Consider the following 22,901-nt stretch of genomic DNA (forward strand, 5'->3'; position numbering starts at 1 on the left):
TGCTGCTGATTCCAACTCATAGTAGTTTCTTTCATCCCTCCACTAATACCACTGCCTTATCCTGGTCCTCATTTTTTTCAACTATTACACTAATCTCATTGTTATGTCTATTTCTTTTTGTGATGATGATGATGATGATAATGATAATGATTATTTGATACTGGGGATTGAACCCAGTGGCACTTTACCATTGAGCTACATACCCAGCCCTTTTTATTTTTTGAGACAGAGACTCTTTAAGTTGCTGAAGGTCTTGCTAAGTTTCTCAGGCTGGACTTGAACTTTTGATCCTCCTGTCTCAGCCTCCCGAGTATCTGGAATTGAAACATGTGCCATTGCATATAACTGGTGTGTCTGTTTCTAGTCTGTCCTTTCTTCAAACCATCCTTTAGGCCAAGGTTTTTCCACCTTGACACTACTGACATTTTGGACCAGAACAACAATTTTTGTTGTGGGGGATTGAACTGTGTATTGTAGAAAACTGAGCAGCATCCTTGACCTCTCCTCACGAGATACCAGTGGCTTAAACCCACAGTTGTGACAACCAAGAATGTCTATAGACATTGCCATATGTTCCTTGGGTGCCCAGATCCTGCACCCCCATTTAGAAGCATTTCTTTAAGCCAGTGGTTTTCTTCTTTTCTTTTTAATTTTGTTCTTAAGAGACAAGACTTTTTTCCTGGAATTCTAATATAGAAAAGTGAAAAAGTATTAGTGTTCCTCTCTCACACAATAGGCCCTGATGTAGCACCAAGGAACCTTGAAGTCTGGGACAAATGTCTGTCAACCAGTGCCTTACCTGATTGTTAGAGTCATTTTTCTGTAAAACCAAATCCTATTGCCTTTTCTCTCTCTCTTTTTTTTTTTTTTTAATTTTTTTTTAAAGGGGAGAGAGAGAGACAGAGAGAGAGAGAGAGAGAGAGAGAGAATTTTAATATTTATTTTTTAGTTATCGGCGGACACAACATCTCTGTTTGTATGTGGTGCTGAGGATCGAACCCGGGCTGCACGCGCTACCGCTTGAGCCACATCCCCAGCCCATCTCTCTTTTTTTTTAAAGAGAGAGAGAGAGAGAGAGAGAGAGAGAGAGAGAGAAGAGAGAGAGAGAGAGAGAGAGAGAGAGAGAGAGAGAGAGAGAATATTTTTAACATTTATTTTTTAGTTTTCGGTGAACACAACATTTTTATTTTTATGTGGTGCTGAGGATCGAACCCAGCGCCCCGCGCATGCCAGGTGAGTGTGCTACCGCTTGAACCACATCCCCAGCCCTGCCTTTTCTCTTTTAATTTCTCATGCCAGCTTGATAAAGACTAGAGCTTTTGACATCTGTGACTTCCTGTCCTACTACTTGACGTCTTTAATTCTATATGGCAGATATACCTCACTGTTACTTCTTCTGGGTCTTCCTGCCTAGAAGGACTGTCTGCCTGCCCTTCTTTTGTAAATGTCTGTTCATCCTCTGAGGCCCAGCCCTAACATATCTTTTCTCTTGAGTCTTTTCTGTACTGCTCCTGATAGCCAATAGCTGCTTTTTTTTTCATTATTTCCAGAGCATTCTACCTTTCTCTGTTGTCTTTTTTATGCTGAGACTCATGAAGGCCAGACTGCTTGACTTACATCTCAAGCTCAATAGAACTTTACATTTTGGTTTTATTTAATTTCAAATCTTTACTGGAAACCAGCTTGAAAACTCATCATAAATGTTGAGTTTAGCCTTATTGTGTTTATCCATTATCTTTCTTTTAGGCTATGTTGCCATTAGTATGGTGGTTGTTGTAATTATTCATAGGTGAGGAATTAGGAATGAGCAAGGAAGGATTAGTTTTATAAGATGATGTGATAACATTTTTTTTTTCTTTGCAGTGCTAGGGATCACATGTGCATGCTATAGGCAAGTGCTCTACCACTGAGCTCAACCCCAAGTTCCCATTATACTTTTTTTTTTTTTTTTTTGGTATTGGGAATTAAACCAAGAGATGTTCTGCCACTGAGCTACATTCCTATCCTTTTTAGTTTCCATTTTGAGACAGGGTGTTGCTAACTTGCTCAAGTTGACCTTGCACTTGAGATTCTCTTGCCTCAGCCTTTGAGTCGCTGGGATTACAGGAATGGGCAATTAATTGAACTTTTTAATAGCCTTTCAGATTTATTTCTCAGTTAAAAAAAAAGTTACTGTTTAATTATACATTGTATTTCATGGTTTTGAAGCTAGTTATAAAATTCACAAAATTTTATATGAATTGAAGTTTTGTAATTTTCTCAAGTTTTACTTAATAGTATCTTGAATGTTTCCTGAATTATCACTTTATTTATCATACTAAATTGGTTCTCTACTGCCAGCTAATGATATAGCATGGATTTGTATGTTGGGAGCTTCACCAGGGGCAGTGGTAGGGGGTAGCTCAAGACCTGCTTTTCTCATTTCACTGTTAATCCTGTTTGCCCAAGCCATTTGGTGATGGGAACAAGGGTACAAAGATGGACACTGCTTATAGGAGCCATTTGTTTTCTTCTTTCAGCAAAGCCTCTTCAGAAGTTAGTGGGCAACATGTTTCCACTAGATAAGGCCAGAGGCCTTAGTAAACTTGATCACATTTTCTTAAGTAAGACCATAGTACCCCTGAAGTATTTCAGACTAATGATGAAAATTGATCCACAGAGTAAATTAATATCATATATATAAAAATTATACAAGTGGGATGTAGGGGATATGACAGGATATAATGGGACTGTATCTTGGAGATCCTGTAGACCATTCATTCGGTCACATTATATAGTAATGAAAGCTGAGTTCTAGAGAGGTTAAGTGCCTTGCCTGGGGTTGAACAGGGTGTCCATGACAAAGTTGTAGCTGTTACTTTCAATCATTTGAAATCATATTCGACTGACCCTTAGAAATTTCAGTTTCATATGGTTCAGTTTAATATAAACCCATTCTTCTGGCTAACATCACTTTATCACTCAGATCTTTTATAATTAGTGTCTGGGAAGAGAGTAGCAGACTCTACTTGGTACTTTCCTTGATACCATTGGGACAGACAAATCACAGGGGTGTAATCCCTAGGTCTGATGACAGGTAACATTCTTATGTTCTTGTATTTAATATATCACTAGGATTGCCCCATGGTCTACGGATTATTTGCCAACATTGTGCCTTTTAATATTTTTTTATTTTTGCAGAGATTTGATGGAAGGTGTGGATTGGTCATCATTCCAAATCTCATTTAAAAGTTAATGATAGAAGAGAATACAAGAGATACCTGAGGAATAGAAAGGCTTTATAGCCTTCATTTATTCATTCATTCATTCATTCAGTGTCCCAGTGCAAAACTGGTTTTTATTTTTTTGTGTGCTTAGACATTACTGTATTAAGATTATTTTCAGAGGGATTAAGATTTGATGGTTTCTGCCATCTTTTTCTTGAGTACTAATCCTTTCCCTTTCTTGTCTGGCTTTTTCATGCTTACTAAATGCTGATCTATGAGTGAGTGATAAGAACCTCTCTTGTGCCCAATCCATGGCAAAAATCAAGGTGAAAAGTATCACAGGGTAAATAGATTTAATCCCTGCCACAAGGAGGAAATTCTGATCCAATTATAGTTAGCATATAGGATTAGCACACATGAAACAACTTATGGGAAAAAAGGAATAGAATAATTAAAAACATAATTAGTGTTTTATAGTGATTGCAAAAGAAGTTAGAATATGAAAGTTCAGTGAAGCCTAAAAACAGTGCCAATCATGGGAGGGCAGGTCCATGCTTAGGATTACAGCTGTGTCTTAAGGTTTTGATTAATGACCCTGTTTACTTTTTTTTTTTTTTTTTTTAATAGTTTCTACACTTCCAAAAGCCAGCTTTTTTGTAACAGTTTCACCCCGCGAATTAAACTGGCCGGAAAGAAGGTAGGTGTCATCAAACCCACAGAACCTTTGGGAACTGTCACACATCAATGTAATTATAATATATGATTCTGGGATACCTTCATCTCTCCACATGGTCATAAATAGGGCTTAAGAAATTTACCTTAGAATTATTCAATTTTTGAATGGGTGTGGTAGCACACACTTGTCAGCCTTCTTATTCTTGAGGCAGAGGCAGGAGGATTACAAGTTGGAGGTCAGCCTGAGCAACATAGCAAGACCCTGTCTCAAAATTTACAAAAAGGACTGGGGATATAGTTCATTGGTAGATCACTTGCCTATCATGTGTGAGCCCAAGTTCTATCCTTAGTAATGCAGGAGAAAAACAAAAAAGAATGTTATAACTTTCTGTATTAGATAAACATATAATAAGGCAGGGAGTGGGTATGTAAATCAATGGTAGAGTCCATGTGTAGCATGCACAGGTCCTGGGGTCAATCCCCATTACTCCCAAACAAACAATAAAAGTGATAATACTATCAGTTTTTCTCCTCCACCTTTGTACTCCGTTTCAGCAAACTGGACAATGTTTGGAGTGCTCTGCTCTGGTGGGTGTAGATAGACAGGTGATGGTGTCATGGAGGAGGGGAAGCATGCAGGGTTCAAGGTGGGACCTAGCCAAGGTAGAACAAATATAGCAGTGGATTGAACACAAGTCTGAAAATCTGGATTTGTATTTTGACTCTGCCACCTGCTGATTGTATGACTTTGGGCAAATTCCTTTTTCTTTTTTTTTCTTTTAAATTTTTTTATTCTTTTATTTTGTTTACTTTTTAAAAAATGAGGTGCTGGGGATCAAACCCATTGCCTCACGCGTGCTAGGCAAGGCTGTACCATTGAGTCACAACTCCAGCCCAAATTCCTTATTCTTTATAGAATTGAGTATACTCTCCTTTGAAATGGGGCCAGTTCCACCAGTGGTTGGGGTGGTAAGAATTAATCAGATCTGAGGGGGAAGTAATGGATCTTGCAAGGTCTGATGCTGTGTAAGGTGGGTGTCAGATCTTAGCTTCCTGCCTTCGCATCAGTTATAGGAAGGGTTGAGACATTGTCTCTGCCCTGGGGAGCAGCCACATATATACTATACTTTGTGAGATGTTCTATTCTGGCATAGGAGAGTGATTAAATCTTTTCAATTTTATAGCCTGCCTCTGAAAAAGCAAAAAATGGACGTGATACATGTGAGTATTTTTTATTAATTTTTAAATTTGTTTTAATTAGTTATACATGTCAGTAGAATGCATTTATGCACTTTGATATATCATACATAGATGGGATATAATTTCTCATTTTCCTGAGTGTACATGTTGCAGAATCATATTGGTCATGCAGTCACATACATACATAAAGTAATAATGTCTATTTCATTCTACTATCTTTCCTATCCCCAATCCCCTTCCCTCCCCTCCCATCACTTCCCTCACCTAATCTAAGGTAACAGTATTCTTCTCTAGTGCCTTATTGTGAATTAGCATCTACATATTAGAGAAAACATTTGGCCTTTTGTTTTGTGGGATTGGCTTATTTCGCTTAGCATGATATTCTCCAACTCCAACCATTTATTAACAAATGCCATAATTTCACTTTTCTTTAAAGCTGAGTAATATTCCATTGAGTATATATACCACATTTTTTAAAATCCATTCATCTCTTGAAGGACATCTAAGTTGGTTCCATAGTTTAGCTATTGTGAATTGAGCTGCTGTAAACTTTGATGTGGCTATATTACTGTAGTATGCTGATTTTAAGTCCTTTGACATTTTTTGAGACCTTCTTTCATCACTTTTAGAAAAAGCTAACCCATGGTGACAAAATTATATGAAATTGCTTAAGAAAATTCACTGAACAGTTAGGAGACCTGAATTCCCTTTGTGTCACCTCTTAGCCACCTTGTATTTTTGTCATGTCAATTGCAAGTTGGATGATGACTAAATTTTTTTTTGTTTTCCACAGGTCAATTGTAGAGATCAGGTAGAAAGTTTTAAAGCATTAAACATATAAGATGATATGTAGTTTTTAAAAAATAATTGTTTTTAGTTGTAGGTGGACACAATATTTTTATTTTGCTTATATATTTCTGTGTGGTGCTGAGGATCGAACCCAGATCGAACCTCATACATGCTAGGCAAGTGCTCTACCACTGAGCCACAACCCCAGCCCTGGTTGATATTTTTTTTAACAGGGATCACATAGAAATGAAATGCTACCAATAAGTTGCCTTTATTTAGTTCTGTACTATTTCTTTGTTGTTTTAACTTAAAAGTCATTTCATCTTAACAACCTTATCAATGGGTTATTATCTCCATTTTTTCAGAGGTAGATGATGAATCTAGTGTCTCACAGATGTTGGTGAAGAAATGTGTGAAATGTCTTTGGGTGACAGTTTGTACTATTTGTGTATTTCAGCTCTTGGGACTCCAAAAGAATCTGAGAATGCCCTTCCAATCCAAGTAGATTATGATGCCTACGATGCTCAAGTGTTCAGGCTGCCTGGCCCATCCCGGGCTCAGCGCCTCGCCACCTTCAGGTTTTCAGCTGATTCACTTGGGGTTTATATAAAAGTTATTTAGGAAAACCTGAGGTCTAATAGGGACCTTTGTGAGAGCAACCTTGAAAATGTTTTAATTAAAATTAGCCAAATAGGGGCTGGGGATGTGGCTCAAGGGGTAGCGCGCTCGCCTGGCATGCCTCAGCACCACATACAAACAAAGATGTTGTGTCCACCGAAAACTAAAAAAAAATAAATATTAAAAAAAATTCTCTTAAAAAAATAAAATAAAATTAGCCAAATAGAAGCTGTGCCAGGCAGATCATTAGGGATTTGGTTTTCCAGTTCTTTGGCCTAGCCATTTTGTTTGCCATGAAGTAGTGTCTTAAAATAAGAAGGTACTTAGGCTTTTTTTAATATGTTTTTTTAAGTCGTACTTGGACATAATGCCTTTATTTTATTTTTATGTGGTGCTGAGGATCGAACCCAGTGCCTCGCATGTGTTAGGCAAGTGCTCTACCGCCAAGCAGCAACCCCAGCCCCACCTTAGGCTTTTTCTAATCAAAAGCAAACATTCATAAATTCCAGAATGATCATCTTACTGGCCTGGCACTAAGATATATTCCTGGGCCCAGATTATTATAAGTTTATTATTGCAAGAACACATGAATTTTTCTTTCTTTAATTCCTGTTTGTTATATTTTTTCTGTGGTGTTTGGTTATATAGCAGTTTCTGATTGTGATAGAGCTAGATACAACAACTTTGATCTTGTATAAAGCCTATTTACCCCAAATTATAGATATGTATTTTGTATTTTCTTCATATACTTGATAGTCTTGTATTTTATGCTTATTTTAGTTCTTTATGTAGATTTTAAAGTGAATGTATAAAATAGAAATATAGCTTATTTTTTGTCCCCATTTGACCAGATCATACCAGTTTATTTTTCAGATTTCTTTCTTTTTTTCCCCCTCTTCCTTCTCCCCTTCCCCTTACTTTTTTTTTTTTTTTTTTTGGTACTGGAACACAAACTAGGACCTTGAGCATGTGAAGCAAGCCCTTTGGCACTGAGCTACATTCCTGTCCATATTTTTTAAAATTTTGAGACAGGGTCTTTCTAGGTTGCCAAGGCGGGCCTCAACTTGAGATTCTCCTACCTTAGTCTCCTGAGAAGCTGGGATTATACAGGCATGCACCTCTATTCCTAGCTCAGGTATCTTAAATCTGCAAATTTAAGCACAGCTAATTAGAAGGATATTATGTCTCTTGATTTTTGAGACAAATGAGTTTATAATGACCACATGATTGCTTTTTATTCTTTTCCTTCATCCCATTGTAATATCTATTCCTGAGAATGTTTAGAGCTCAAGATAAGTTTGACAAACAGCTTTGCTACAAGTGAATGCTTTTTTTAAAGACCGGGGCTTTTCTTCAGAGTCTTTATATTAAAAGTTATTTTTTTAAACAGTACTGGGGATTGAATGCATGACCTTGTACATACTAGGCAAGTGATGTTTCATTGAGCTACATTCCTAATGTTTGTTTATTGTATTTTGAGACAGCATGTTACTAAGTTGCCCAGGCGGGCCTTGGACTTGTGATCTTCCTGCCTCAGACTCCTGAGTAGCTGGGATTATGGGTGTTTGTTGTCATGCCCGGTTGAGTCTTTATTATTTTACTTAAAAATATTTTTTTAATAACTGGGCTGAGGTTGTGGCTGAGTGGTAGAGCACTTGCCTAGCATGGGTGAGGCACTGGGTTCGATTCTCAACACCACATATAAATTAATAAATAAATAAAGGTTCATCAACAACTAAAACAAAAAAATTAAAAAAGAAATATTTTTTAAAAAACTTCTTTGTTTTAGTTGTAAATGGATACTTTATTTATTTTTTTGTGGTTCTGAGGATCAAATCAAGTGTTTCATGTGTGCAGAGGCAAGCACTCTACCACTGAGCTACAATCCCAACCCTAATTTTAATTATTTGAGATGAGGTCTCAGTCTGTTGCCCAGGCTGATTTCAGACTGCTGCACTCAGGCAATGCTCCTGTTTCAGCCTCCCAAATAGCTGGGTCTACAGGGTGTACTACTACACTCAGCTATATAGGCTTGATTTTTTTTTTTGTACCAGGAATTGAACCCAGTGGTGCTTAACCACTGAGAAATATCCCCAGACCTTTTTATTTTTTTTATTTTGAGACAGGGTCTTGCTAAGTTGCTTAAGGTCTTACTAAGTTGCTTAGGTGGGCCTTGAACTTTTCATCCTCCTGCATCATACTCCCAAATTTCTGAGATTACAAGTGTGCACCATTGTGCCTACTAAAGGTGGGTTTCAATACTGATTTTTTTCAATACTGATTTTTTTTCACTTATAAGCTAAGTAACTTCACATTCTTCATTTGTAAAATGGTGCTGTCTTATAGGTATGTTTGTAAAGCATAAATGAAATAATACATGAAAAATGTATCTAATAAATGCTAGCTATTATTTTCTAGGCAGAGAACTCAGGACTCTGCATTAACTGTCTCTGCCATGATTCTGATATATGTGACAATGTGAAGATGGTAATTCTTCCTAAGGCTTGAAAGTACCTGTAAACTTTTTATACAACAGTGAATAGTACTTCAGAAGTCTGTGGGCAAGGCCTGAGATAACTCATTTTAATTTTTTTTTTATCTTAAAAATTCAATGATTTTCCCTTCTGTTCCATAATAAGAAGCTTCATTAATTGTAACTGTAAATAACAATGTAAGCTGGCAGAATGCACATTTCTCAGGTAAATGTGGAACATTTATAAGACAGGAAATATTCTGGCCATAAACCAAACCTTAAAATTAAAAGGACTGACGGCTGGGATTGTGGCTCAGTGGCAGAGCGCTTGCTTTGCATGTATGAAGTACTGGATTCGATCCTCAGCACCACATAAAAATAAATAAATAAAATAAAGGTATTATGTCCATCTACAACTAAAAAAAATTTTTTAAAAATTAAAAGGACTGAAATGATACTGTATCTTATTCTCTAATCCACAATGAAATAAACCAGAAATTCTTAACAGAAAGATACTAGAAAATCCCCAAATATTAGGAAACTAAGCACACTTTTAAATAATCTATGGGACACAGGTATAATTCCAGCAACTTGGAGCCTGAGGCAAGATGATTGCAAGTTCCAGGTCAGTCTGGGCAACTCAGTGAGATCCTGCCTCAAAATAAAAAATAAAAAAGACTGGGGATATATAGCACAATAATAGAATGCTGCTGGGATCTATCCCCAGTATAAAAAAAAGAAAAGTCTGAAGTAAAATTAGAATTTTTTTTTAACTGAATGAAAACAGAAATATAACATAAAGTTTGCATGATGCAGTTAAAACAGTTTAAGGGAACTTTATATATAGCACTAAATGCCTATGTGAGAACAAAAAGTAATGTCTCAAGTCAATAACCTCAATTTTCATTCCAAGAAACTAGAAAAAGAAGACCAAATTAAAATCAAAGCTTCTATATGTTTGATATGTCAAAATACATTCTACAGTCATGTATAACTAAAAAGAACAAATAGAAAATTAAAAAAAAAAAGCTTGCAGAAGATAATAATAAAGATAGCAGCACAATTTAAGGAACTTGAAGAAAGAAAAATAGTACAGAGCACCAATGGACATATCCCCAGCGCCCCCACCCTTTTGGCACTGGGGGTTGAACTCAGGGGTGCTTGACCACTGAGCCATACCCTAGCCCCATTTTATATTTAGAGACAGGATCTCATTGAATTGCTTAGAGCCTCGCTTTTTGCTAAGGCTGGCTTTTTTTTGAACTCACCATCCTCCTGCTTCAGCCTCCTGAACTGCTAGGTTTACCTCTAACCTTTTTGGTTTTTTTTTTTTTGAGTATTGGGGATTGAACTCAGGGGCACTCAATTACTGAGTCATCCCTAGCCCTGTTTTGTGTTTTATTTAGAGACAGGTTCTCACCGAGTTGCTTAGCGCCTTGCTAAGTTGCTGAGGCTGGCTTTGCAATTGTGATCCTCCTGTTGTAGCCTCCGGAGCCACTAGCATTACAGGCATGTGCCACTGTGCCTGGCTACAGACTGCTTTAATTGTTCTCTGTCTCATATGTGGTAAACATATACTAGTATTCAAATATTTTACTTTTGAGCTGGGTACGATGAGACTGGGGATGTGGTTCAGTGGTTGAGCACCCTTGGGTTCAATCCCTGGTACGAAAAAAATTTTACTTTTGAAGCAATGAACATGTAGTCAGAATTTGGCTCTGTTTAAGCTCTGATTTAAGACAAAATTCTTCCAGACTGAAAGAAACAGCTCTGATGCCAAGAGTCGTATTGGTAAGATAATACTTTAATTGTAAGAGTTCACTTCCTTGTTAGGCTTCTCTCTTTTTCTTCTTTTCATTTTTCTAACTATGTTTCTTGAGATTTATCTCCCTTAGGGAGTTATATGTTTTAATGAGTATATTGTTTTTAATGTTTTAATTAAGAAAATATTCAAACGTGCCCAAATAGACTAGTATCGTGAACAATTATTGACATGTTGCCCATCTTGTTTTGTCATTTTCCCCCCACAATTTTGACTGGTATGTTTTAATTTAACTTTTTAATTTTTTTGGTGGTATTAGGAATTGAACCCAGGGGTTCTCTATCATTGAGCCATGTCCTCAGCCATTTTAATTTTGAGACAGGTTTCTCTAATTTCCTTAGACTGACCTCAAATTTGTAATCTCCTACCCCCAGCTTCTGGGATTATAGGCATACACCACCATTCCTGGCTTACTGGAGTATTTTAAAACAAACACCAGGCTTGTTTCTCCACCTGAATGTACTTCAGTACATATCCCTAATAAAGAAGTTTTTGAAAATATTTTTGCAGTACCATTATCTTTAGTATCAAAAGTAATATCAATTCCTTAATCTTTCATGTCCATATTCAGATTTCTCCGTTTTCTCCAAAAATTTTTTTTGCAGTTAGTTTGTTTAAATTGGGATCTAACCAAGATTCACACATTCCATTTGGTCATAATATCTTTTAGTGACAGTAGAACATTTTGCTTTTTTTATTTAGCTAATTTTTTAAAAATAATATTAACTTTTCCTCTGTTCTCTGAATTTTTGTAAACTGGCAGTTAGCTCTAAAAGCTTGATTATATTTCGATTCCATTTGTAAGACAAGAAAATTTCTGAGCTGACACTGTGTATCTTTTCTTGTATCACCTGGCATCTTGTCCTATTATGCCACTTCTAGTGATGTAAGATTGATCAGTGGTGTCAGACTGGAGTAATCACTTCTTTATAATTGTGATCCCCAGACTTCTGCTATTTGAAAACTGGCATCTGTGTCTCCCCTTTCTTTCTTTCTTTCTTTTTTTTTTTAAATTTTTAGTTGTAGAGAACACAATACTTTTATTTTATTTCTTTATTTTTACGTGGTGCTGAGGATCGAACCCGGGGCCTCGCGCGTGCTAGGCGGGCGCTCTACCACTGAGCCACAACCCCAGACCCTCTCCCCTTTCTTATACTACATATCAGACAGCTAAGGTCAACACCTCTGATCCATGACATTGGGTTTTCTTTGAGTAGAAAATACTTTCTTTAAGTACATTGAGTAGGTGATGGGTTTTGGAGTTTTAACTTGAGATAAGATAGGAGCCCTTGCTTGATGGTGAGTTTTCTCTTACCTGGCAGGTCTGTGCGGGAGCGGGAGAATCACAATCGCAAGAGTGCCAGCTCTTGTGATGTCTCATCCAGTCCTTCCCTTCCGAGCCGTGCACTGCCCACTGAGGAAGTAAGAAGCCAGGCTTCTGACGACAGCTCCCTGGGCAAAAGTGCCAACATCCTGATGATCCCACACCCCCACCTGCACCAGTATGAAGTCAGCAGCTCCTTGGGCTACACCAGCACTCGAGGTGAGAGTGCTGAAGCACAGGCAGAGCTGGGTAAAGCTGGGGATAGTTTCCTTATTATAGTAGGTGTTGAGAGTGGCAGGGAGTGGTCAGATTGGGTAAAGCATCCCTTATCTTAATTATTTCCATGTCAATGCAATGGGTACTAATCAGATTAGGTGTTAGGTATGTGTGTATTATACTATTTTTAAAGAAAAACCTTTACTCTGTTTTTCTTCTTATTTCCATTTGGTTCTATAATTGTGTCATACTCAGAATGGAGATCATGCATGGAGATAATTGTGTACCAGGCCTGGAAGATATGTCACTTCTACCTGTGTTCTGTTAGCAGGAACTAATTCATGTAACTTCAGTGCAAAAGCACAGGGAATTGTAATCATTTGGGATTAGTGAACAATTTATTAACTCTGCCAGGGTCTGCCCTTCTGGTTCACCAGAATATATGTATCTTTATATTTATATTCTGGTTTACTCTCTCTATATATATAATTTATGTTTGTTGAATGATTATACTGGGAATTGAAACCAAGAGTGCTTTACCACTGAGCTATGTTTGCACTTCTTTTTGTTTTTTATTTTGAAACAGGGTCTTGCAGAGTTGCTAAGGTTAGCCTTGAGCTGACAATCCTCCTGTCTCAGCCTTCTGAGTCACTGGGATTACAGGTGTGCACCACTATGCCTGGCTTAAATATTTATTTTTATTGTTTCTTCCACATAAAGAATACACTTATCCTATCAGGTATGGTGGCACACACCTGTAATCCCAGCAACCTGGGAGTCTGAGGCAAGAGGATTGCAAATTCGAGGCCAGCCTTAACAACGTGATGATACTCTTTCTCCAAATAAAAAGGACTGGGGATGTAGCTCAGTGGTAAAGCCCTGTTGGGTTCAATCCCTAGTATCCTCCTGTGGTCCCCAAAGAAAAATATACTCAACCTGTCCCTAATGGAAACAACTAAAATCCCATTATTTAGTTACTGTATCTAGGTAAAAGTCCAGGGTCTCCAGGTGATGCGTGGTTTTCCCCTTTAGGTTTGTAATTCACAGGGCCAGTATTTCAAGAGTGAAAATCCCCTTCTCCTAAGTATTTAAAAATTAAACATGTTAAATTTGTGTATGTTTTTTAGCAGTTTTATTCATTTCTGTCACTTTCTGACATTTATGATGTCCAAAATTCTTGTCAACCTCAGCTATTAGTACACCTAGTTTTGGTTTCATTGTGGTTCTATAATTTGTCTTTGTGGCTCAACTCCATGGTAACTTTCAGATGTCCTGGAGAACATGATGGAGCCACCACAGCGAGACTCCAGTGCACCAGGGAGGTTCCATGTAGGCAGTGCAGAGTCCATGCTACATGTTCGACCTGGTGGATACACACCCCAGAGAGCGCTGATTAACCCCTTTGCCCCCTCACGGATGCCTATGAAGCTCACGTCCAATAGAAGACGTTGGATGCACACTTTTCCTGTGGGTAAGTTGGTTGCACAGGAAAGTGCCTTGAACTAGGAGTTCTTGGCCCCACTCTTCCATATTAATCGACTGTGTGACTTTTGTTAAGTGCTTCTACTTTTCTGAACCTTTGTCACCAGTGAAATGGGAATAAACTTGACAATATCAGGGGTTCTTTTGAGGATTCTTTAAGATGTATTTGGGAATAGGCTTTGTACCTCACTAGGTATATTAACCTAAGGACTCTATTTTCCCCCCTATTTGAAAAGGTCTATGCTTTGCCACCTACTTTCTTTCTTAAGGCCTAAAGTCTCTTCATTCTTTTTTCTCTTTGTTCTCTCTGTATATTGATCTTATTGTCTTTGTTATAAGATTATGTCTTCTCTTAGAGGTTTCTGATAACTGAAGAAAAAAGATATATGTGTGTGTGTGTGTATACATGTGTGTGTGTGTGTGTGTGTGTGTATGTGTATATATATATTATATATACATTTGGTGTTGGGGATTGAACCCAGGGGTGCTTTATTATTGAGTTAGATGCCCAATTCTTTTTATTTATTTCTTATTTTTCTAAATTTTGAGGTAGGGTCTTGCTAAATTTCTTAGAGCCTTGCCACATTGCTGAGGCTGTCCTCAAACTTGCATCTCCTATCTTACCCTCCCAAGTTGCTGGAATTACAGGCATGTGCCAGCGTGTCCAGCTTTGAAGAAATTTTTTAAAAATTCAATTTTTTCCCTAGGCCATTCTTTTTTTTAAAAAAATACTTTTATTTATTTATTTATTTTTATGTGGTGCTGAGGACATTCTTTTTGATCTGTCTTCTGTTGTCAAGAAGATGATGGCAAGGTTTTATAAAGCTGTAACTAAAATTAAACTTCAGATTAATCAGCTCTTACTGGGTTAAGAAGTAACATGAATTACCTCCATATATTTTTTTTTTGGTACCAGGGATTGAACTCAGTGACACTTGACCACTGAGCGACATCCCCAGCCCTGTTTTGTATTTTATTTAGAGACAGAGTCCCACTGAGTTGCTTAGCACCTCTCCATTGCTGAGGCTGTCTTTGAACTCTTGATCATCCTGCCTCAGTCTCCTGAGCCACTGGGATTATAAACCTGCGCCACCATGTCTGATGCTCCAGTTGTTTTTTGTTTTTTTAATGGAAAGCATCCTGCTGAATGCTTGGAAGTATCTGTTTTCTTTTTGCACTTTCTTTTACTGTTTAAAAGTTTAAAAAATGAGAAATGAATCTGGTTAATTTGATTAAAATTGGAGGTCATTCCCAAACCTCTTCTGCCCTCTTATAGCAGAGAAAAGATAACAAGAGATAATGAGACTACTTGCTTCTTTCTGCTGTCTTTTCTCTCCATGTTTTCCCCATTGGTTTGCTTTGAGATCTCTTGAGAGAACTTTCTTCTGTGACCCTCAACTCTTCCAGCTTCTGTGCTTTTTCCTCCTTGCACCCTTCACAGTTACTAAAACAACAATCTCCAAACAATGTTGACTTTGTTTCATCCTCTTTTCCATCTGATTCTCTAATAGCTAAGGCCCTCCATTGCTAGGCTTCTCAACTTCCTCTCTCCTCAACTTCCTGTCTTCTTATTTTCCTCTTCAGAGACACTATCCTTTCCCAACTAAACTCTGATGTCATCTCTCCTACCCTTTTCCTTCAACCCCTGTTAATCTTGTTTAACACTTAGCTCTAAAATTTCTGTTTCTAGGAAGCTTATTTAAATAGATTTGGCTAATTCTGATCTCTCATGCTCTTTTTTGCACTTAAGAATCTTCTGCTTCTTAGAATCACTTGTTATTTTCTTAAGTATTAATAGAGTCATTTGATGTTTCATTCATGTTTTCTTCTCATTTAGTTTGTGTTAATTCTCTTGTACTTCTGTATTTCTCTGTATCTCTGTTGGCATGCATGAGACAGAGGCTTCTGAAATGTTAACAGATTAAGCAGGATGATAAACATGAGGTTCCTTAGTAGCACCAATCTTGCTTGGAGGGGGAGGTATTCTTTCTGGGAACCAGAGGATTCCTTTTATAATGTTCTTTTGTGGTGTGCCCTTTGTTGAGTTTCCTAATACCTATATCCCTTCTGCTGGTAAGAAGGAAGATTGCCGTTAAGTACATAGAACTAACCATCAGGTGGGAATGATCCTTTGTGGTTCTTTGTCTGGGTAGGACCATCTGGAGAGGCCATTCAGATCCATCATCAGACCCGGCAGAATATGGCGGAGCTGCAGGGCAGTGGGCAGAGGGATCCAACTCACTCCTCTGCAGAGCTGTTGGAGTTAGCATATCATGAAGCAGCTGGAAGGTGAGAATGTGCACAGGGCTCTGAAAGGTAACCTCAGAACACTCTTGGCACCCAGGATAATGTGCAAAACAGACTACTCACAAAGTGTCATGTTTATAAGACTTGAAAAGGTAATATGAGGTCTTCTTCAGCCACTTCCTGGATGAAATATAAAGCCAACAGCTTGACATTTTTGCTTATGGTATTACCTAGACCCTGATTTAGGTTCATTTTGAGGTTGCACTTTGTAAGCCTTAAAGATAGCCGTCTTTCAAACCTTAGTCAAGAATGCAAACAAGAGAGAAAAGGCTTTGAATTTGGGGTACTGAGACAGGTATATGCTGTCATTTTGGGCAGTGTCCCTGTGACTTGTCATTTTGATCACTAAGAAATTTCACTATTGAGTTTAAAAGAAGTTAATGGGAAAAAAAATGAGATTAAGGCCTCATTTTTTTATGGAAAAAAGTCTTTTTGAACCAGAGTCTGAATGTGTTTATAAGGCATCTAAAGATAGTCAGTGTAGGAAGAAAGTCATTTAAGACTTGACAAGCATGAGCCTAGGTTATACTTATACTCACTGTTTCTGTATTGTTTGGAAACACTTGCAGAAAGTGGTCTTTGCCCCTACCCCCATCCCTACTTTTTGGTGCTAGGGATCAAACACAGGGCCTGGTGCATGCTAGGCAAGTGCAAACCCCTGCCCTCTTTGGCCTCTCTTTTAGTCACCTTGACATCTTGTGGGTTGGCTGAGTGCTCAGGGCAGAGTGTGGCCCTCTTTACCACATTAACCTTGGTATATCTATTCAAACATCTCACCTGCATCCTTGTCAATCAGAGGGAGGCAGAAGACAGAAAGGTCTGGTGGTCTAACATGGCTATGGGAAAGTGGCCAGAGTGCCAGGGGAGGAGGCCATAGCTGGCACACAATGAAGCATCTTCACCTGATGGCTAAAGATATGGATCCCAAGGATTGTCAGTCTCGGGGGCTAAATTTCAGGCCTGTTTCATGACTTCTCTACCTAACATCCCCACTGGGGTATAGGGTAAGCAGGAGAAAGAGTTGATGATGTTCATTAAGCCAGGTGGTTGGGCTCTGTTTTCTGCAGGCACAGCACTTCCCGCCAGCCTGGTGACAGCTTGTCCTTCTTGAACTTCAGTGGAACAGAAGAACTTTCTGTCAGCCTGCTTAGCAACAGTGGTGCAGGTAACTCACCCAAGGACTAATAGAGTCAGTAGGCTTGGAGCAGCTCACATCCAGAAAGTGAAATGATGTCCAGGAAAGTCAGGGTCATGCCTATTTTGGGATCATTCAGCCACAGTTTTGGTGACCTGTTTAGAACCAGTGCTGTATAATCTATTGAATTATAAATGGGCTGCATGGTACATTTTTAGCTGGGAACATATTGTTTAAGCCTCATTTGTTGTCGGGGAGTCATGACTGAGGGCTACCTGATGTGAATGGAGGGCAGCACCAAGGCCAGGAATGGTCTCTGTTCTAGAGGACCTTTCAGTTGTTGGAGGTCAGGGAACAAACCCATCTTCTTACAGTCAGGAGAGACTCCAAAGGGAGCAGTGTGGTTTCAGTTATATGATCAAAAAAGAGAAAGGTGATGTAGTTGTTAAGAGAAGTGAGTATGCATGTCAGGCACAAAGGGGTAGAATTTGGTTGAGTAGAGAGTTAGAACGTGAGGATTCCAAGTGCAGTTGGTAGGAACTTGGTTTTGTTGTTTCTTGAATTACTTTTATATCCATTTTCTTATGCAGTCATCCTAGTAGAGCATAAATTACTAAATATATTTTATATATGGGTAACTTAATGCCTAGCGATATAGAGATGTTAAATTAATCTCTCGTACCAACTACCAGGTATCTTGACTCAGATTGTTGTCCTCATTTGACCATTTTATTCAGAGTACTTTTTTAAAAAAATATATTTACTGCATCTATTAATAATAAAATAGTACATCTTGGAAAAATCTGAAAAATTCAAATAAGTGACATATTTTATCAATGATTTTGTACCCATAATAATAAGAAAATGTCACATCCTGGAAAAATGTAAATTGATGTCATATTTTCTCTACCCCTAATGATTGTTAAGGAAATGTCACATCTTGGCAAAATTTGGAAATTGTAAAATCAATGACATATTATGAATCCATAGTGATGAGAAAAATTGCAATAAAAGATGACCCAGAGAAAGATGCATTAGAGCTTTCTCTCTGGAGATTGCTCAAAAAAAAAAAAAAAAAAAAAAAAAAAATATATATATATATATATATATATATATATATAATTTATTTTTATGTGGTGCTGAGGATCGAACCCAGTACCTCACATATGCAAGGCAAGTGCTCTACCACTGAGCTATAACCCCAGCCCCTCAGAGTACTTTTTAAGGGTTACAGGGGAACATAAGATTGGATAGGCAGAGGCAGTTTCTGTAGAGCCTCAGAGGATAGGTATTATACTATACAAATGAGTGTGAAAACATTACAAGTGGAAAAAAATGGAGCTGCTATTTCATGCTTTAATATTCTGTAAGCAAACTTGCATTTCATATATTTGGTTTAAGGAAGTTTAAGGAAGTTGTAGAGAAAATAAGTTTTATAAAATTTGTTACTGATGATTTTCTTCATTTATTGGTAGATTTATTCAGCAGTATTCCTAGAGACCTATGGCTGAGGCTTGGAATGGCATTACAAGAATTCCAAATGATTAGAAACTCATTCATTCATTAATTCACTTTAAATGAGAAAACTCATTTAATTCATTTCATTAACTTTTTGGAACTGAGGATTGAACCCAGTAGTGCTTTACTCTGAACTATGTCACTAGTCCTTTTACTTTGTTATTTTATTTTTTAAAAAGAATTTTAACTTTTATTTTATTCTTTTAAAAAATATTTATTTTTAAGAAGTATTTGGATACAATACTTTTATTTTATTTATTTATTTTTATGTGGTGCTGAGGATTGAGCTCAGGGCCTCACACGTGCTAGATGAGTGCTCTATCGCTGAGCCACAACCCCAGCCCATCTTTTTTTTTTTTTTTAAATGTGGTGCTAAGGATTGAACCCAGTGCCTCATGTGCTAGGCAAGCACTCTATCACTGAACTATAGCCCCACCCCTACTTTATTATTTTTGAGATGGGGGGTTTTGCTGATTGCTGAGGGTCTCTCTAACTGACTGTGGCTGATTTCAAACTTGAAGTCCTGCTGCTTCAGCCTCCCAGGTTGTTGGGATTATAGGCATGTGCCACTGTGCCTGGTATTATTTTCTTTCTTTATATATTTGGTACTGGGGATTGAACCGTGGGGTGTTTTACCACTGAGCTACGTCCCCAGTCCCTTTTATTTTTTATTTTGAGACAGGGCCTCACTAAGTTGCTCAAGGTGGTGACCTCACACTTGGTAATCTTCCTACTTCAGGCCCCCAAGTATTTGGGACTGTAGGCATATATCACTGTGCCTGGCTTCATTGATTTTAAATGAGAAAACAAATTGAATACAAGTTTGGTGATTAAAAAATACTTAAAAATGTTATCTTGGGGGCTGGGGTTATGGCTCAGTGGTAGATCGCTTGCCTGGCATGTGCTAGGCCCTGGGTTTGATCCTCAGCACCACATAAAAATAAATAAATAAAATAAAGGTATTGAATCCAACTACAACTAAAAAATAATTAAAAAAAAATGTTATCTTGCTGCCAAACCAGTACATTCAGAATGTTAATAAGGCATGTTTTTAATGCTTTGTTAAACCAAGGAGCCATTTTTTTAGGAATTCAGAGTTTGAGCTACCTGCGTTGTTTGGGTAGAGTTCCACTGCTCTGGGGCTCCCTAGAGTGTACCATCAGCTAGTTTTTCTGGTGACCTGAAGTAGGGAGAATTAATTAGATTGAGATGGTAGCAGCAACAAGATCTATTCAGACTAGTGTTGTGATTTGGGGTATCCCAGATGATTCTCTATATGTATCTTTTGGAATTTTGCAGTCTATCCTTGGGAAAAGAGTGAGCTTTCAAAGAATCATTATTTGGGAATGGTTGTGGAAGATCCTCAGATGATACCATCATGGAATCCTCTCAGGTTCCCTGGTGCACACACACGGAAAAAAAACAGCATTTGCTGTAACCTGTACCTCTGGTTTTGCCTCCTACTTCTTGGGCTCCTGAATTGTGGGTCTGCCTAATTCTGGACTTGGATGACTCCCAGATGCCTCATCCTTAATGTGTTTTCAACTGAATTCACATCTAGCCATCCCCCAATCCACCCTTCCTCCTCTGTTGCCTCTTTCTTCTGACATTGGCTCATCTACTTTCTCACTGCTTTTATTCAGATTCCTATGGTCTGGCCAGGATTATAGCAGTAGCCTTCTAAATGATCTTTCTCATTTCTTGTCTGTGCTGATTCATCTTCCATACTGTCACCAGTGAGATATTTCCAAATGCAAATATGATCAGCTTTCACTTCACAAATAGAAACCCTTCAGTGTTTCTTTCTTTTTTGGCAGTGCTGTAGATTGAACCTAGGACTTCATGCATCTCATAAGAGTAACATCTCTCTGGGTTTCTCTCCTGACTCTGTTGAATTTCGTTTTGAGTGTGGTTGGTGGTGGCCTCAGAGCCGTGCCCTTCACCTATTTTTCACTGTGGTCCCCAGCAGGGGCCAGTGCATTGAGCAGATTGTTTCCTTTCCTTTCTGTTTCATTCCTACCTTCCTTCTTCTCTTTCTTTCCCCTTCCTTCTTTCCTTCTCTCCTTCCCTTCCTTCCTGTTTTTTTTTTGGTACCAGGGATTGAACCCAGGGGTGCTTAACCCCACATCCCCAACCCTTTTTTGTATTTTATTTAGGGACAGAGTCTCACTGAGTTGATTAGGGCCTTGCTAATTTGCTGAAACTGGCTTTGAACTCAGGATGCTCCTGCCTTAGCCTCTTGAGTCTTTGGGATTATAGGTGTGTGCCACCTGGCTCTTCCTATTTTTTAAAAAATATTATTTGACAGTATTGGGGATTGAACCTAGGGCTAATCTGCCATTGAATTATAGCCCAGCCTTTTTTTTTTTTTTTCAATTTTTTGAAGTAGTAGTAGTAGGGTGCTCGGCCACTGAACTATGCCCCCAGTCCTTTTTATTTTTTAGACATAAGGCCTCACTAAGTTGCCAAAGATAGTCTAGAACTTGCTAGCCTCCTAGCTCAACCTCCCATGTAGCTGGAATTACTGGTATATACCATTGTGCTGGTATATTTTAAATTTACGTATAGTAAAATTTTCTCTTTTTAGCATATAGTTCTATGAGTTTGATAAATTCAGAGCCACATACCCATCAACAAATACATAAAACATAGAACTTTTTCATTAATCCCCAGAATTCTTTCTTGTTGCCTTTTTATTTTTTAAATTTTTTACTTAAAAAAAAGTGTGTATGTGTACATATATATACACATACACACATATGCATGCATGCACACGCGCGCACACATACACACACACACACGTGTGTGTGTGTGTGTGTGTGTGTGTGTGTGTATATGTATATATTTAGTCGTAGTTGGACACAATACCTTTATTTTATTTATTTTTATACGGTGCTAAGGATTGAACCCAGTGCCTCGCACGTGCTAGACAAGTACTCTACTGCTGAGCCACAACCCCTTTTTATATTTGATCCCTTTCCTGTCTCGTAGCAACCATAAATCTGTTCTCTGTCCCTCTAGTTTTATATTTCTCAGCATGTTGGAATCATACACTGTGTAGCTCTGAGTCTGGCTTCTTTCACTCATCTAATGCATTTGAGATTCATCCAGTTGTTACATCCATCAGTAGTTCATTACTTTTTATTTCCAAGTAGTATTCCATTGTGTGGATATAGTGCAGTTTGTTTATCTCTTCACCATTTGAAAGGCATTTGTGTTTTTTTACAGGCTTTGGCAACTATGAATAAAGCTGCTTTAAATATTGATATAATTTTGCATCAACAAACTTTATATGAGCATAAGTTTTCATTTCTCTTATGTAAAGTCATATGAGTGGGAGTAAGTCATACAAACTGTTTTCCTAATTGGTGTATCATTTAGTATTCCTACCAGTAATGTATAAAAATTTTCGTTGCTCCACATCTTTGACAGTAATTGCTATGATTAATTATTTAAAAAAATTTTTTTATACCTTTATTTTATTTATTTATTTTTACGTGGTGCTGAGGATTGAACCCAGCACCTCGCAACTGCTGGGTGAGTGTTCTGGCTCTGAGCCACAACCCCAGCCCTGATCAGTCATGATTTTAAAATATTTTTTTTTAAATTTTTAGTTATAGTTGGATACAATACCTTTATTTTATTTATCTATTTTTATGTGGCCTCACACATGCTAGGTGAGTGCTCTACTGCTGAGCCACAATCGCAGCTCCTGATCAGTCATTTTTAATCATTAATTTTGGTGTATAGAGGTATCTCGCTGTGCTTTTTTATTTATTTAATTTTTTTTGTAGCTGTAGATAAACAGAATGCCTTCATATTATTTATTTATTTAAATTTTTTTTAGTTGTCGATGAACCTTTATTTTATTCATTTTTATATGGTGCTGAGAATCAAACCCAGTGCCTCACACATACTAGGCAAGCACTCCACCACTGAGTCACAACCCTAGCCCCTATTTTATTTATTTTTATGTGGTGCTAAATTGAACCCAGTGTCACATATGCTAGGCAAGTGTTCTACCACTGAGCTACAGACCCAGCCCCTCATTGTGCTTTTAATTTGCTGTTTCTTTAATGACCGATGCTGTTGAATATGTTTGTATGTGCTCATTCACCTTCATTTATCCCATGATG

General features: G+C 37.8%; 1 protein-coding gene across 14 annotated transcripts in view; it reads left to right on the forward strand.

Moving 5' to 3' along the window:
- Nucleotides 1–22,901, forward strand: part of Depdc5 (DEP domain containing 5, GATOR1 subcomplex subunit) — a 147,983-nt gene that overhangs the window by 46,693 nt on the left and 78,389 nt on the right. For all 14 annotated transcript variants that reach the window (XM_077108702.1, XM_077108706.1, XM_077108704.1 and 11 more), the window contains 7 exons: nucleotides 3,834–3,903; nucleotides 5,066–5,102; nucleotides 6,328–6,448; nucleotides 12,106–12,326; nucleotides 13,591–13,794; nucleotides 15,959–16,094; nucleotides 17,180–17,277. In XM_077108702.1, coding sequence (XP_076964817.1) covers nucleotides 3,834–3,903; nucleotides 5,066–5,102; nucleotides 6,328–6,448; nucleotides 12,106–12,326; nucleotides 13,591–13,794; nucleotides 15,959–16,094; nucleotides 17,180–17,277 — 887 coding nt within the window. The remainder of the gene's footprint in view (nucleotides 1–3,833; nucleotides 3,904–5,065; nucleotides 5,103–6,327; nucleotides 6,449–12,105; nucleotides 12,327–13,590; nucleotides 13,795–15,958; nucleotides 16,095–17,179; nucleotides 17,278–22,901) is intronic.

The sequence above is a fragment of the Callospermophilus lateralis genome, chromosome 1 (genome assembly GCF_048772815.1).
Source record: "Callospermophilus lateralis isolate mCalLat2 chromosome 1, mCalLat2.hap1, whole genome shotgun sequence".
Lineage (NCBI taxonomy): Eukaryota > Metazoa > Chordata > Mammalia > Rodentia > Sciuridae > Callospermophilus > Callospermophilus lateralis.